General features: G+C 39.3%; 1 protein-coding gene and 1 long non-coding RNA gene across 4 annotated transcripts in view; one reads left to right on the forward strand and one right to left on the reverse strand.

Moving 5' to 3' along the window:
- Positions 1–2,332: 2,332 nt before the first annotated feature.
- Positions 2,333–17,045, reverse strand: LOC141569978 (uncharacterized). 2 transcript variants are annotated; one of them, XR_012493733.1, is made up of 3 exons: positions 16,675–17,045; positions 12,196–12,502; positions 2,333–2,534 (listed from the first exon to the last, which is right to left on the reverse strand). It is a non-coding gene; the product is annotated as an uncharacterized LOC141569978 (long non-coding RNA). The 2 variants fall into 2 exon arrangements; XR_012493734.1 differs by lacking the exon at positions 2,333–2,534 and adding an exon at positions 5,693–6,587.
- A 218-nt stretch (positions 17,046–17,263) lies between these two features.
- SLC30A9 (solute carrier family 30 member 9) overlaps positions 17,264–17,507 on the forward strand; it is a 64,919-nt gene continuing 64,675 nt past the window's right edge. For both annotated transcript variants that reach the window (XM_019751918.2, XM_074324618.1), the window contains exon 1: positions 17,264–17,396. In XM_019751918.2, coding sequence (XP_019607477.1) covers positions 17,285–17,396 — 112 coding nt within the window. In that variant the 5' untranslated portion in view covers positions 17,264–17,284. The remainder of the gene's footprint in view (positions 17,397–17,507) is intronic.

The following is a 17,507-nucleotide window of genomic DNA, read 5'->3' on the forward strand; positions in this document are numbered from 1 at the left end:
ACTCATCAAAGAAGTGGTTCCCTGAGATCCTTGAGAGTTAATCAGTTTAAGCAGGTGATTTGTCAACAAAGTTCTTTTTAGAATTTATGTTATTATGGGGAGCTCTGAACATACATAGAAATAGATATAATGAACCTCCATATTACTGTCACCCAGCCTTAACGATCCTCCACCATGACCAAACCTGCCTAGCCTAACCCCTTGCACTTTCCCTTCTGGTTTAAATAATTTCACATTCTTTTATATCACTTAGTAAAATTTTCATTATGTTTTCTGAAAGATAAGAACCCTTTCTAAGATCAATATAAAAAATAATTAACATAGGTCTTTTAGACTGGATGACTAAACGTGATTGACTAAAAAATAACGCTCTGCCTGATACGAAAAAGGTTTACCCGATTTTATAACAATAACCATAAAATGAAGGGAGGGGGAAATTCTAGCATTTTTCAGTTAAAGGAAGACCTTTCTCCCTATATTGCTGCCCTCAGAGAAAGAGAGACTACCACCCTCTTGTCACAGTGATAGGAAGGGAGATTTTGCCTTCCTACTCTATACTTTCTAAAGGAGATAGTGTGTGTATCTAATGATTTTTCATTCACAACATGGGAGTATGGGACTTTGGCGGTCTCACCAGAAACTAGGGGCAGGTCAGTTCTTCAAACGGAGTGCTGTTAACCAAAGAAGGAGGTAAATAATCTGGGGCTATGCCACTAAATTAATATTAGAAACATTGTTCTTGTTAAATTGCCTTTAAAACTAAATTCCAAATTGTGAGATTCAGGTCAATTTAGTCCCAGTTTATTTTTAAAATATAAAATATCCAGTATGTAATATTTTTTTTCATTAAATTCTTCAAATTTGGAGCTCTACAATCATTATTACCTGGAGCTCCAAGTGTAATAGGCCATTTCATTTAAGTAACAAACCAAAAACCCTCAGGACAAAGAAAAGAAACTTGCAGTGATTCAGAATAAAATAGGTTATCTTTTTTTTCAACTCATAGAGGATACAATTATATATGCAGGATTCTCCTATAGGAAGTAATGATCCTTGATACTATGAATTATCGAGTTCATATTTTGTAGTACAATTTAGTAATATCCAAAGCATATAGTTCATCATTTGAAATATTTAGAAATTTCCTTTTTGCCCCTTTAAAAGGCTAAAACTTCCTTTTTGGGCTTCTTGTACTGTTGGGCTTATTTTGAGTCAGTGTTTTTTGTATGAACTTTGTATTTCCTTTTTCTGAAGACAATCCTCAATTTCAAAATAAAAGAACATTTCTTACAAAAATATTAGAACATTTGTTAGAAATATATTTTAATTTGGGCCCTTTTGTATTTTTAGTTATGGATATATTGCTGGGAATAAAATGTTTTCAAAGTAAGTATTTACCCTAATAAGTGGAACATACAGGGGAGTTTTTTTTTCTTTGTCTTTAATATTGTAGTGAAGTCAAAGAATATGTAAGGCTTACATACCTGGTTTTTTATCTTCATTATACTTTTCTAAAATGGTTTTGTGGCAGCTATAATTATATAATAGTTATATAGTACTAATATGCTTTCAGTAGCATCAATATCTTTTAAACTTTTGACATTAAAATGTACAAATAACCTGAAGCAGGTTTATAAAATCTTTTTTAGTTTATTTTCTATATACTGTTAGTTACCAGATTCTCAAATTTTAAGACATTAGAATCTTATTTTAATTACAAGCAAACCTGACACCCGGGTGGCAAGTTTTCTGAAACATAATTCTAGTGGCTGTCATTTTGCATGTATTGAGAAACCATAGGGGTGGAGGGGGAAAGAAACTTAGCTTGGCTCTTGATTTTATTTCCTGTTGTTTTTTACATTGAACACCTAATAAAGGTTATAAAGGGCTAATGATTTCAACCTTTTAATGTTATAAGTTTTTAGGCCATTATCATTGGTTAATAATTAGTATCAGTTTTCAAGATGCCTACGTAAGCTAATAATTTTTTCCATTTATGAGACAAGTAGAGACTTTATCTCGGATATTTTAAGACTGAGAAACCAAAATTCCACGGGCAAGTCAGCGGTAATTCCTAACAATTTATGAAGGAAATCATACTACAACCCTCTTTCAGACCATGTTCACTGAGTGAGTGTGCATTTTTATAGTCTAAGTGACTCTTAGAAACAGCAGCCCATGTATTACCACTGTTGGAGTACTTGGGTTCCCCATGATAGAAATCAAGAGGAAACCCCAGAAATATTTCCAGACAGATTTTTATTAAGCTTATGGTAAAGCACGAGGGAGGCAGCACAGAGGAAAGGTCCTCCGAACCCACTCGGTGGCTGGCTCTGCTTGGCAGCTTCTATAAGCTGAGGACAAAGTGGTCTGGTGGGAACGGGCCGGCTTGCTTTACCCGTTCCGTCGTCTGGTAACCATGTTCAGCCTGCGCCGTGAGGCAAGGTGGCGGACTGCTCACTATCGCCACCCGCGAAGGTCCGTATAGCGGTCAAACCTTGATCAACTGCGCATGTGTAATAGTGGTTTTACATCTGTATGGAAGTAAATGGTTAGAAGGGAGAAAATAATCAACTATTTCTGCATTTTTGTGTAAGGGGTGATGGAGTGGTGGCATTCTTGTGGTCAGCGTACCCCGCGTTCCTCCTGGCCATCTGGCATTCCTTGGGCCCTTGGCCCAATTCCCTGTGCTGTCTCACATGGATGTACTTTGGGATATCATCGTAATGGATATTCACGTAATTCTTTTTTGAAATTTGTAGAATAAATGATTCAATACTTAGGAGATCCTCCATATATTTGCTGTTAGCCGAACCTCAGGTCATCTTAGACATTCACATGTCTTCAAAGATTTGAGCAAGGATAAGAGGAGATAACTCTTATGTAAATGAACATTTTTTTTTTTTTTTGGTTATCAATAAAGGTTCTTTATAAATGGATCTCCTAACTTCCATGCCAAGAAAAAAAAGTATTGCGTTACCATTTACACCAAATATTCAAATTATTTTCTTTGAATTAATACCTTATCAATCACAGACATCGATAGAACTTAATAGTGGTTATTTTAGTGTCATTTCTGTATAATCTTTGTGTTTTGTTTTTTACTTGATTAGATGCTTTTCCATCCCATTTCCCTGATCCACCAATTTATACACACTTGCTACTATTTTTCTTTTTTTTTTTCATTAAACTTCAGAAATTTGAACATGCATACTTGGTAAGTTTGAGGTTAAAAGGATTTAAATTTGCTTCTGCCAGGTGCATTGGGGCACTTACCAAACTGGAACTACTTTAAATTTTTAGCTCTAGATTTTGTTTTTTTACAGGAAATAGAAATTTGGTGCACATTGTTACGAGTACTGACTTGTGGTTATGACTTGTGGTTTTCTTCTCTCCACTTGGCACCAAAGTAGAAAAAGGGCACTTTACTAGCTGTTGCTTTGGACTTCAAGTGCAGTGGTTTGTTATGCAAACATATCCTATTAGATTCCCCTTCTTGGGTGGGCCCTCTTTATCTCCTGCATTCAGTGTCCCAAACTAAGTTTAACTAGGAGCTAGAATAGATTACTTATGTGTATTTGCTCATTCTGAAAATTCTTTGTATTTTGCCATCTTGGGGTTGCTTTTATGGTGTGTTGGGAGGGAGAGTGTTTGCGTTTTCTTCCTACTTTATTTTTAGGTTTGATTTTAGCTGAAAGATAATTGGGTGTGTCTAGTTGACCACACTACCAGAAACAAATCAGTCCAAAGTCAGGCTTTGAGATTTGAGAACCAGTTCAGCAGAGAAAAGTTTGTTTGTTACAGTTTTATTCTGAAGAATTTGAAGGACCCAAAGCTTTCTCCAAAGATGGATGAGACTTGAAAGATCCTTTATTGCCCATCCAAGATAGAGATGGGAACCTCATGGAAAGCAGGGAGCAAGAAAAGATTGGGGAGAACGGGTGGATAGAAGGAAGGAGATGGTGAAGAGGCAAGGAGCCAAGATAGAAATGGAACTACTGTCTATTTGACCTGGACTGTGTGATATAATCTGATAAGAGACTCCATGAGAAAAGTAAATAAATGTTTCACCACATTCTCCGGGCTCTTGAGTTACAAATACATACAATATCAGGATAATGTCACAAAGTCCACAAATGGTGCTTCCAACCTGGAGACATTCTCTTCATTTCCCTGGGCCTCAATTTCCTCATTTGTAGAATGTGGCCGGTAGAGAATTATGTGGAGGATTGTTTGAGGTGAACATATTTGTACGCTGTAAAGGTTTGTACAAATAGCTACGTTTTATGTTATGCTTCTGATTTTTACCTTAGGAGATTCTGGGACTCTCGAAATTTAAAGAACTTCCCTCAACATCCTACTGGATGAATCAATATTGTTAAAACTTACATTACCGTGTTTTCTGTCAACATCTTTCTGGGCAAAAAAGAAACTTTGGACCTGTTAAGATAATTTTTTTCCCCCTTTTTCCTCAGTAAAGTACACAACTTTATGTTGACAGTTGGGTTTTTTATACTTAGGTAAATTCCAGGAACATAAAGGCTTATGCAAGGGACAGAAAACAAAAATGCTATTACTTAGTAAAATCAGATCAGCCTCTAACTTATAAGAGTTCTAGAAGTACATCTTCAAAATCAGTAAATGATTAAGTCCTCTCCAAAACATGCTCTTTCTAAACTATCCCAAATGAATGCATAAGGATGCAAAAATAGTGTATGAAATGCTCGAAACTAAACTGATCTGTAATGTGCAAAGAATGAGGCCCAGAATTACAATTCTGGCTTCTTTAGGGAATCTGCCAGAAATTGGGAGACTTAATTGTTATTGTAAGTGAGACACCTAGGAGATAGTGGAGATGAGACCATTATCATTGGAAGGCAGGAGAGCTTGGCCAAGTTTTAGGGCTCTGAAGTCTGACAGACCTGGTTTCAGTCACTGTTTAGCTGTGTGATCTCTGTTTATCCTATAAAATGCGGGTAATAGTACCCCGTACATTGCAAGGTGATAAAATGAGCTTAAGCACAGAGTGCTTAATATAGTGCTTCCTATAAAAGGGCTGAAAACATTTTGGCTGTAATTTAGAACAATTCTGTGGAGTGCTTTATTGAATAAATTGAATAGTTAATATAATTTCCCACTTATCTATATAACAGTAAGAACAGTAAGAAAATAACTAATTATTTTCCAGGTTCTGTTTAGTAATAATTGATATTTGTAATGATGACCATCTCCCATTTTCTTCCCTACCCAGATACTGTAAATTTTTAAATCGTCAAAGTTTAAATTTTAGAGATTACATGACATTGTGATATAATTTTAAGAGCATAAAGGTCAGAACCCAAGTTTCAGTTGTTCCTTCGTCATACAGATCTGTGACCCTGGGTAATGGCATTTAACCTCTCTTCATGTCTGTTTTGTCTTTTGAAAAACAGTACTATAGAATCAAAATAATTAATGTCTGTATGATGGGATGGGGTTTTCTTCCCTGCCATTCCCTTCCATTTTCTAGAATGCTTGAGTAATTCCAGAGGTGTCGTTAAAGTGATGTTACCTAAGGTATTGAAGGAGAAAAAAAGTATCAGTGCAATAAGGAAAGATCTCACTGCATTAGATATTTTATCTGGGGGTCATCATCCCATGAGGACTTTCCCCCTTGCCTCATGCACACTCAAGTTCCGAAAGCTGCCCGCTATCAATAACAGAACCACTTGGCACAGAGAAAGATTGACAACATCCTTTGGAGGCAAGACCCAAGAAGAGCTGGAGGTGGGACTTCAAGGAAAGAGTGAGTACATCAAAAAACTGAGACTGTGTGTGTTCAGAGCAGTCCAATGGAAATACAATGCACGACACAAATGTGAGCCACATATGTAATTAAAAAACTTCTAGTAGCACCTTAAAAACAGTAAAAAGAAACTGGTGGAATATTTGTTTAATGTTTTATTTAACCCACTATATCCAAAATATTATCTTTTCAACAATTAATATATTTAACATTCTTTTTTTCATATTAAGTCTTCAAAATCTGGTATTTTATTCTTACAGAACATCTCAGTGCAGACTAGCCATAGATTAAACATTCCTCTCTACATGACTAGTGACTAATATATTGGACAATGCAGATACTGAAGGTATGGAGATTGCTGGAGATTCTCTGGTGACCTTGGTGTTACCATGTTATTCCTCCAGAGCGTAGGACTGAGACTCCATGGCTGTGAATGGAGTTTAGGGGTAAGTTGAATGGATTTAAAACAGTGAGAGACTAGTCTCCGCTGGCTTATGGATTTGTGGACTTTGTGTAGTTTGGATTACTTAGCCTGAAAAAGGAAGTTATAATTTAACAGTCTTTGGGACTTTGTATGTACATTAAATTGGCTAACATTAAGACTGTTTTGTTATAGATTAAACCACCTTTCTCTTCTGTAATACAGTATATTAGTTTGCCTGGGCTACCATAACAGAATACCGTAGACTGGGTGACTAATTTTCTCACACTTCTGGAGACTGGAAGTCCAAGATCAAGGTGCCAGCAGGGTAGATTTCATTCTCAGGCCTCTTCTCTTGCCTTTTAGGTAGCCAGCACCTCACTGTATGTTCAGGTACATGTATGTGGAGAGAGGGAGAAAGCTATTTCTCTCTTCCTCCTCTTAAAAGGCCGCCCATCCTATTGGCTTAGAATACTACTTTTATGACGTCATTTAAACATAAAGACCTCATGAAGGCCTATGTTCAAATATAGTCACATTGGGGGTTAGGAGGACTTTGAGGGGAAGTAGAGTTTGCCACCCCGAAACATGCCTTTTGGGATATTGATTATTTTAAACTGGTTATTTTTAAGAAAAGAATCAGGAGAGACCTTTGACCTTCCCCCTAATTGCCTAAAAGAATTTAGATACAGATCTGCTCCGGGAAGGGCACTATTACCATAGATAACTATAGTTTAATAAGAACTAGTGTGTGATAGGGAAGAACATAGCAAGACCCATTTAATCAGCCCTCTCTGTGTCCCATTGTTAATGAAGGCCCTGCAAACGTTTATTTACCAAGCATTTGCTTTGCCATCTCCATGTGAATTGCCTTTCTGCTCTTGGAAGTCCCAAACCACAACCTCCCCTTCCCTCCTTAGCTCAAAATGGCATATAAGCCTTACCAGCACTGTCTGTCCTTGGGTCTCACATTCTTATGGAACCCCTGTATGTACATATGTAATAAATTTCGACATTTTCTCCTGTTAATCTCTCTTATGTTAATTTGATTAGTCCAGCCAGAAAAACTTAGAAACATAGGAAAATTAATTCCCCGCACCACAACTTCAACATAAGAATTTGGCGGAGGGGACACAATTCCATACACAGTATATGGGCTTAGTGTTCGAGATAAATATGTACAAAGTATTTGATAACTAAGAAATAAAAGGGAAATTTAGGAGATGGTGTAATGTCACATTAGAGTGTGGCAATGATATGGCATTTTCAGCAGTGAGTTAAAGGATCTGGCTTTGTTCAAGGCTGGCTCTCCTAACCAAACTGAAAAGGGGCTTGTTTGCCTATGTGCATCAAAGCCAAATGAGATAGGAACGGGGCTGCAGCAAAGTAAAGATTTAAGGAAATGATGCCAGCGCTCAAAGACCTGGCTCCCCATGGTCTCTAGGGGAAATATCATTAGTCATTGGCAGCTAAGGGAGTTGGGGTCGTGGGCTCTACTGATTGGTCAGGGATAGGGTAGGAGGCATTTGATCATTGCATGAAGGCCTGATATCAGTCATGGTGGTGTTCTGTCTGGTCTCGAAGGAGGCTCATCCCACCTTCATGGGTCTAGAGCTGAGACACAGCTGAGGTCAAGACGTTATCTTTAGTTTGACTGAAACTCTGGGTCAACAGTCCTGAGGCTGTGGTCCTAAGACTGTTTAATGCTGACCAATATCTGATGTCCTAAGGGCTTAATTAAGGGAGTGGTCCTGCAGTGTGTGCACCGGTGGAAGGATGAGGAAAGAAGCAAGTGAGTCATGGAGCTATTAGACTAACAAGGCCAGTTTGAGTCAAGAGAAAGTCATTTTAAAGAAGTGAAGTTTTTGCCCTGTTATACTCTGACACTTACTAGTAGGTGACCTGAGGCAAGTCACTTCCATTTGTAGGTCTGTTTCCTTATCTGTGAAATAGGTAATACCTAACTTTTAAGGTGGTTTTGAGTTTAATAATGAATGTTAAGGTGCTCTGTAAACTCTAGTGCTATTTAAATTTTTGGCAAAGTTACCAAATTACCATGTCTTGCACATAGGAAGCACTGAAAATATTTTTTAAATGACTTCAGCAGAGTAATGAGCTACGTCATTATCTGTATCAGATAGTGTTAACTTTAAAGGTCTATCTCAATGTGAGAGAGCTTATCTATTAATGTTGAGACTACATACATTTCTGCCTTCTGATTCTTATAAAACACATTCAATTACATATGCTAATTCTGGTTGTCAGAAGTATTAGGTCATCAGAATGTCCTCCAACCAATCTGTCAACAGACTGTTACACCTCCAAAATATATCCAGAATTGGGACTATTTTTCTTCACCCACCTCAGTTAGCACCATGCGCCAAAACACCTTCATCTTTTACCTAGACTGTTACAATAGCTTCTTCATTTTTCTCTTTCTACAGCTTTTGCCCACCCCTGGTCCGATTTGTTCCCAATGCAGCAATCTCAATGATCCTGTTAAATCATATAGCAGAACACGCCTCCTCTGCTCGGAATCCTTCAGTGGCTTTCATTCTTGAAGCCCTTGCAGTGACGAGCACCTGCTTGATCACTCTCCTCTGGGTCCTCACCTCCTACTTTTCCCCTCGTTCACTGTTCTAGCCACACTGGCTTCCTTGCTCTTCCTTGAATGCGCCAAGCACACAAATACTCCTTGTGTCCCTTCTCCCTAGAACGTTGTCCTAGATAACCATACGTCATTCCTTTAGCCTCTTTCAGATCTTTATTCAAATGTTCCTTTGGTGAGACCCTTCCTGACCATCCTATTTAAATATGCTACACTCTACCTCTACGCTGGCATTTCTTCTCCTCCTCCCCTGCTTTATTTTTCTCTATATTATTTATCTTTTTTTATAGTGCTCACCTGTCTCCCCCACCAGTGTGTAAGATTCAGTAGGAGAAGAATCATGTTGGTTTTTCATTGCTAAAGGCCAGTTCCTAGAACACAGTAGGAACTCAATGAATACACACTGAATGCTTGAACAAACTCCATCCTAGTTAGTTAAACAGAAAAGGAATTTTTTTCAAAGGCTATCAGGTAGCTGACAAAATCTAGAAGGAGGGGAGATCAGGCTTAGAAGGTATATAACCAGGAACAATGGCGCTTCTTATTGCAGTTTCCACTGGAGGCAGTCATCACTAGTGCTGACGTCTGTCCCTATTACCTCCGAAAACCAGATGTATCTGCCTTACATCTCTTCCCTTGCCAAACTATATTCCATGAGATGCCTTGCTTTCCCATTTTTTTTCTTTCAAATTGAAGCCTCTCATAAATTTCTGATGGTTGCTTAGAGCCTCTGTCACATCTGTGGGCCCTAGCTGCAAAGGAACCTGGAAAAGTAAGTTCCAGTGTCTACTTTGGGTGGGGGGAGTGGTAAAGGAAAGGTGGGACAAGATAGGAAATTCCCCAGATATTGCAAGTATGTTCAAAATATGCTGGGCAGCCACAAAATATAAATGTCCTTCACTGGCACTAAGTTCTACCATTAGAAAAAAAAAAAATTCCAGGAGACCTGAATTTAGTTAAAAACTTTGTTTAATCCAGAATTTGTTTCCAATAGCAACTGTTAAACAATCTTAAATTTATATTTCTTCATTCCTGATCTTGGCTCTAAGTCTTATCAGTTGCATATTTTCTCTTTTGACATCCTGGTAAATAATAGCCAAAACCCACTGCCTGGAGTATGGTTTCTTTCCATCATGGACTTGTACTTCTTGGTTGGGGGCATAGAGTGACTAAATAACTTGACGCTTTCTTATGGAAAAGGAATAAGAGTATGAGCCCATTATCAAAAAAGGCAGCAGGGGTGTAAAATACTGGATTGTCTCAGAGCTTCTCATCTGGTACCATAAAAACCACTGTATTCAACAGCTAGGTCAGTGAGCAGCCTGCTGCCAAGTTCACATGGTGTATTAGATTCTATGACTAGTCTGGACGCCACTAAACCATTTTTTCTATACCTTCATTCCTTCTTTCTATCCTACCCCTACTCCCTCCCTTTCTCGTTTTTTCCTTTCTGCAAGCATGGAACAGGAATGACTCTACTAAATTATTATGTGTTTCAAGTTTAGAATTCACTGGCATCACTGCATAATTCAGTTGCTGAAATAACAGGGAGCAGATGCTACGGTGCAAGTTAATGAATAATTATATTTTTTGTACTCTGGCCTCTGATTGCGATTCATTTGTCAGCCATGTGGGTTTAGTAATTATTCTTTTGACACTTGCCAAAATTTTAAAAACCATTTTTGCTGCTTATTTTTAAATTTTTTGTTTAGTTCTTTTCTATTTATTAAATTCCTCCATTTACCTCTATTCTTTGGAAAGTCTTATGGCTCTTAAAGGTCTACTTTTGTTTAAATATAAAGAGAAATGTGAAAATTCTTCAATTGATTCATTTGATACTGTAAATAAGCCAAAGCCACAGTCAAGCTTGTTTACCATTTCATGGGCACCATTTAGGCCTCGGCTTTCAAGGGTGTATTTTCAGCTTGTTACAAACCATACTTTGGTCTCCCTTCTCCAAAGTTGACTCCTTTTAAACCAGGAAACAGGGCAGGGACAGGATTCCTTTCCTCCCTTTTCAATTTCTATATAGCTGCTTGTGTCCAGAAGTAATTAATACCAGAATTGACTCAATTCACCTCTTTAAAAAAAGGGGGGGGGGGGCTAAAAAGGCCTGGATATTTTTAGAAAGAGCAAATAATTAGTGTAAAATTTCACAGAAATCTGATGGATATATATAGTCAGAGCAAAATATTTCCAGCAAGCAACCCAAAGAAAAGGAACATACGAGGTATTAGGAGAAAGTGTAGTCAAGTTGGTGGGAGCAAAGAAGTTATAAAGAAGCATGTCCATGCTGCTGAAATAGTTGGAAGATGGGTTCGCAAGAGGTTGAGAATAAAATAGAGAAAGAATCCAGCCGTTTATCTTTTTACTTTTCTATCTCCACTTACATAGATATTTAAGGCAAGAAGATGAGGGATATTACCTCCTGTCCTCTCCCTGATTCCCAACAGAGATGCTGAAGTGAGGAAGTGGCTTCAGGTGTGAACAGAGTTGGTGGATGAGAAAAACTCAGTATTAAGATGCATGTGTAAGGATGAAGGAATTTTTAAAAATTCACACACACACACACACACACACACACACACACACACACACTTGGTAGAAGCTGGTGGACATTGCCTTGAACATGTAGTTCTGAATTGTGACTCTGAGGCAGGGTTTCAGAATAGTGGCAATACTGACATTTCGGGGGGTGTAATTCTTTACCGTGACAGGCTACCGTGGGCACTGTAGGATGTTAAGTAGTATCTTTGGCCTCTACTAACTAGATGCCAGAAGTGTCTAGCTGTGACAACCAAAATGTCTCCAGACAGTGCCAAAAGTTGCCACTGGTTGAGAACCCCTGCTTCAAAGGCAACATGATGTGGTTATGCTGGGGAACATGAGACTTGGGGCTGGGGCAGGCAGGCTGGAAGGCAGGAGGGGCAGCATTGTGAGGGTACACACGGAAAAATGAGAGGAAATGGATAAGGAAACTGAGTGGAATGCTGGGGATAGAGCATGGAGATTTATAAAGAGAGGGAAAGGATCCTAGAGGCTGAAATAGCCTTTTAGGAATGTAGATCAAAAGTCATTTAACATTTAAGGGGAAGGCCTGCTTGCTCTTTTGATGGTGGGGTCAGGTCAGGAAGGAAAAATAGGCACTACCTTAAGTGCCTGACTATGGTGAGGGGCTGTCCCCTTTCTGTAGTGCATTGTGGTTTATCTAGCTCATTGTCAGTGAGGATGTATGGGGACCCCAACAGGCCCCACTGAAGAGAAACTCGGTCCCAAGCAGCCCCCTATGCTTTGGTAGCTAGCTCTTTGCAAGACTTGCTGTATCTGGCAGCTGACTCTCATGTGACAGTGGTGAACTACATTTTTTGGATACATACATACCTCTTGCCCGATGCTATGGTGTTTCATGGCCAGTCTACAGGCCTCAGCCTCATTTACTCTCCGTGATGCCAACTCTGAGGTCTGTAGCATCAGACAGGATCCAAAGTCTATATAGATCACAGGAATTCTCTCTGGTCCCTGTACCATCTCTCCCCAGTGCTCAAAATTTCCTCCAAATTCACAGCACTGCGACAGGTCAGCAAGCTTGGTGGCTAAGAAAACATCCAAATGGGGGTGGAGAGATCAGTCTCCTCTTCTTCAAGACACTGCAAAACTTTACAAGTAACATGGATTAGGTACAAATTTCCTAAACAGAACACAAAAGATATTAACTATTAATGAAACAAATTGATAATTTCGACAAATTGATAATTTAACATTAAGAACTTCTTTTCATCAAAAGACACTACTAAGAAAATGATAAGACCACGGACAGAGTGGAAGAAGATATTTGTAGTACATATATCCAACAAAGGACTTGTTTCCAGAATATATTAAGAGCTCCTACAAATCAATAAGAAAAACACAACCTAAAAGAAAGGCGAGCAATTGGATATAAACAGGATATCCAAATGGCCAATATACATTTGAAAAGGCATCCAACTTCATTTATCATCAAGGAAATGCAAATTAAAATCACAATGCCATACTACTCCATACCCCCATAATGGCTAAAATAATAAAAGATAGTAGCAAATGTTGGTGCAGTTGTGAGCAAACAGAACTTTCACACACTGCTGTGGGGAGTGTGTATTAGTACAACTACTTTGGAAAAGTAGGAAGTTTGCATATCCTATGACCAATAAATTCAGTCCTAGGAATATATCCATCAGAAATGCATACATATGTCCACGACAATTTGTAATAGCTCCAAAAAAAAAACTACAAATGCTAATCACCAGTAGAAAGGATAAACTGGGGGATATCACACCAGGATCCTTTATAGCAATGAGAATGAACACAACAATATGAATGAGTCCCACAAACAATGTTGAAATAAACCTGGACTTTTGCATATGGACTATTAAAGAGTACAGAGTATATAATTCATGCAAATAAAAGTCCTCAAACAGGTAAAATTAATCTATGTTGTTCGAAGCAGGATAAAATGGTACTCTTGAGGGGTGGGAGGGTAGTGACTAGAAGAGAGGTTTCTGGGAAGCTGGTAATGTTGGATACTGGTTACAGTCTTGTTCACTAGTTAAAATTCTTAGAGCTGTGCCCTTAAGACTTGTGCCTTCTGTGTATTATACTTCAATAAAAAGTTAAATTTTGGGAAACTTAATGAGAATTTCTCTTGGTGCCCCAACCTGTGGCTTTGGGGGAAAAAACTCTCTTCTCAAATGCTGCCCTCCCTAAAAGTACCAAATCTACATGCTTTCAAGTCCCCAGCTTCTCTCAAGGATAAAGGTTATCAAACAGTTCTCTTTTGCTCCCAGGAGTATTTAGTAAGTTGATTTTCCCAGCTGTAATAACTGTAATCCAAATCTTGTTCACTGACCTCTGAGGAAAGGGTGTGTGTGGTGAAATACATTTATATATAAACTCTCCACTTTACAGGGTGAATTTTAGGAGGAGGAGCTATTGAAGAAGCTAAGAAGAGTTGAATAAGATCGCTAGGACCCAGGAATGTGGTCACTATTGGAGAAATCGTTCTTGATTTTATTCCTGGCTGGAAGTGACAAAGTGAAGCTTAGTTTAATGGTAATGGAGTACTATATGGTTATGTCACATAATTGTGATAAAATTCCCACAAGTAACTTCACAGAATGTGGAGGGAAATTCCATCAGAAACCAACCCCTGCCTTCCCCTTGTCCCCGGCTATGCTCACTCAAGTATATACACAGGTTTGGAACCAGAGGACCTGAGTCTAACTCCTTGTTCTACTCAGCACAACCGTGCTGAGTGGTCTCAGGAAAATCCCTCAACTTCTCTCAAAAATACAGGTGAGGATTAGTAACCTGGTCAGAAACCATATCACCCCCCCATTTCACTTCCTTTGCTTATTTAGGAGAGGTTTGCCTGTACACATACAAAATATGTCCATACAAACCCACACTGCTTCTGATCATGGTTCAACAGCAGGGAATGACCCTGGTGTGGCCAGGTATTTTCCCTTTTATCCATGTGTAAGCCATTTTCTTTTTGAAGTTTTCAGGTGGGCAAGCTCCCTCCTTCCCCTATCCCGCAGGCAAAACAACATGATGCTAACAAGTATTTATGTTCAAAATTAGTTTGTTTGGTAAGGCTCATGACAGAGCCGCTCACTTTAACTAATGGATTATTTAAGTCAATTTTCCAGATAAACAGTCAAGTTTGTCTCATGATCAGAATCATTCTTTTCCCAAAGCTATACGCAAGATGAAACTAAGCAATTGTCACGTCAGTTATAGAAGTGAATTTTCAAAAGACGTTGGAACTTCAGAGTTAATAGAAAACCTTGCCTGAGTTATGGTGTATGGTAGTCATCAAATGACACTTCACCCCTTTCCTTCTTCTATTTCCATCTATCTGACTTAATAGTTAACTATATTTAGGCATCTATTTGTATCACAAATCCTCATGAAATTCAGGCAATTTAATATGTTGATCACACATAAAATGGTGTAAAAAAATCTGGGGAAATGCTCTCTCTTGACGTATATTTCAGGAAACAATGAAAGGCCACATTGGCATTCACATCTCATGAAAGATCTCATATTTTCTTCCAAAGGACAGGCCCACTGACTTACAAAGTGTGGTGGTTAAGAGCAAGATCTTTGTGCCTTAGTTTCCTCATCTATCTACGCCTACACTTGCTAAGGTGTTAAGAGATAATGCACATAGAGGGTGTGGCAATTAGTCAATGATCAATATTACTACTAACATCACTATTTGAAATGATGTGTGTTTACTTTAAAATTTTCTGTCTCCTCCAATAGATGCTGGAATCTTACCTACTTAGAACATACAGGTAGCTGCTGAATGTCTCTCAAGTGGAACATTAAAGCAGTCTCTTGGTAAAGATGGGATTTCTCAAAGAATTTAGGGTCAAAGAAAACTTCCCTAAAGAACTCTAAAACTGACATTGCCTTATTTTCAGCACTTGGGGAAAATTTGAAAACTATCCAGTAGGACAAGTATATATGAGGACAACATAGGTAAAACACAGACAACTGCAGGAGTTATTTTAATCCAAGTCCCTGGAGACCTTATTATGGGATACAGCATTATGAAGGTTAAACAAGATAACAGCATGATCCACTTTATTCTTCAAACTTTTTTAGCAAGTCAAGACTTTTGGAGGTTTATCAAAATTAATAGTGTCTAAGTCAAGTGATAGCCCAGCTATATCAGGGGAAAGAAAGGTAGGACAAAACTAACATGTGGTGAAAATGTACTATGTACCAGTATGTTACACACATCACACAGCTGTGTTATTAAAATTATTTTAACCCCCGGCAAAAACTGTATTTAGAAAAATTTTTTTAATCACAAAATGAATATTCCTCTAAAATGATTAAAAAATACATATAAACAAAAGGAAAATTAAAATCCTGTTGTACCTAATAAACTGTACGAAGCTTTGATCAGTTTTGATTAAAATGATTGTTGAAACCAGGGGCTACTTTAAGAATCCAAAGCATTTAGATTAGCATTATAACAAAAGTTAATGATATGGTAACTTACAGTTACCATGAAATTAAGAGTTAAGCCTTTTGTATTTTATATCATAAAGTTGACTTTCTTAAAATCTCTTAATAGTAATCAGATTTAACTCATCTTGAGGTTATGAATACTTATGGAACAGCATTAAGTTTAACCACTTAATGTTTACGTTTGTCTTAGGAAGTTAAATTTACCAATTTTGTGATAATTTAATCACCATGACTTCATTAAGCTGGTTGTACTTATCTCAATCAGCATAAAAGACTCTATTGATTCTCTTAAAATTAGGAACATGCTAATTTATTTCCCCTTGAAAGTTATTGTGTAGTAATATACCGTAGTTAAGGGACTCAGATTAACTTTAAAACAAACCATTCAATTAATTTATTTGTGCCAGACACTGTTTTAGCCTTTGGCAAACAGCAATGTACAAAACACAAGATTCCAACACCAGGATGCTTATTTTCTATTCTGAGAGACAGAAAATAAAATAACAGATAATTTCAAATAGTGATAAGCGTCTTGGAGAAATGTATACAAGGCCACAAGGCAGAGAATAACGAAGCAAGGCTGGTCAAGAAAGGCCAACTCTCCCGAGTTTGAGCCAAGAGGGGAATGAGCCTGTCAGCGACAAACACAATTAACTTCCCGGTGAATACGGTTCTGTTCTCACTCTAGGACCGGACTGACTCCTGTTTCGAGGTCTGCACATCTTCGATTACGCAGACAAATCTTTAATTTATGAAAGTCTTATTCTGTTGTATTACAGACGAGAACCCGAGGTTCAGAGGTTAGTAGGGCAAGTAACTGATTCCGAAGTGGGTACTTGCCGTCAGGGTATCGGGTACACAGCGCTGTTACAGGCGAAGAACGACGCACTTTGGTAAAGGTTCGGAGAGAACCGAGGACACGCTGGCCTCCGTTTGGGCTCATCCGGAAAGTCTCCGGAGAGAGAGACTCAGAAGACCAGCGTCCTTCCTTCCCACCTTTCCTCCTATTCCCAACACACGGCCCAGGTTTCCAGCCCGCAAAAGAGAAGCACGCAGAGACCCCCCGAAGCTGTCACTTCCCCTAAGGCTTTCTTGGCTGTTAAGAGGCAAACGATTTACGCGACGATTTCAAAGCAAGACGTGAAAGTGCCGGTGCGGAGGGAGACAAGAAGGACCCCCACCAAACGACACTCGCACCCACGCCCTCCCCACGCCGCCGGGTCCAGGTCCGCGGACGCAAAGCCTTGCGATTTGCGCTCCGCGCTATGTCACTTCCGCTGCCTCCTCGGCAGGTGTCGCTAAGTGACGTTAGCACTTCCGGGTCACTTAGGCCGCCTGCCGCGGCGCAGGCGTGTGTGTTCGCTGGTGACCTGTGTATGGAGTCAGTTGGTGCCGGCTGCGGCGCGGAGGCAGGAGGCGGTGTCCGAGTAGGCGCCTTTGCCCCGCCAGGATGTTACCGGGCTTGGCCGCCGCCGCTGCGGCCCACAGATGTAGCTGGTCCTCTCTGTGCCGGCTCCGTCTGCGCTGCAGGGCGGCGGCCCGCGTCTCCAGTGAGCCACAGGGTGAGTGTCCCGCCCCGGCCGCTGACACCGCGGACGCCAGACTGGAGGACCAGGCCGGGTTCGGCGCTCGGCCCTTCGATTCGGGCAGTAAGCCCGCTTGCCTTTCCCCAA

The sequence above is a fragment of the Rhinolophus sinicus genome, linkage group LG02 (assembly GCF_036562045.2).
Source record: "Rhinolophus sinicus isolate RSC01 linkage group LG02, ASM3656204v1, whole genome shotgun sequence".
Lineage (NCBI taxonomy): Eukaryota > Metazoa > Chordata > Mammalia > Chiroptera > Rhinolophidae > Rhinolophus > Rhinolophus sinicus.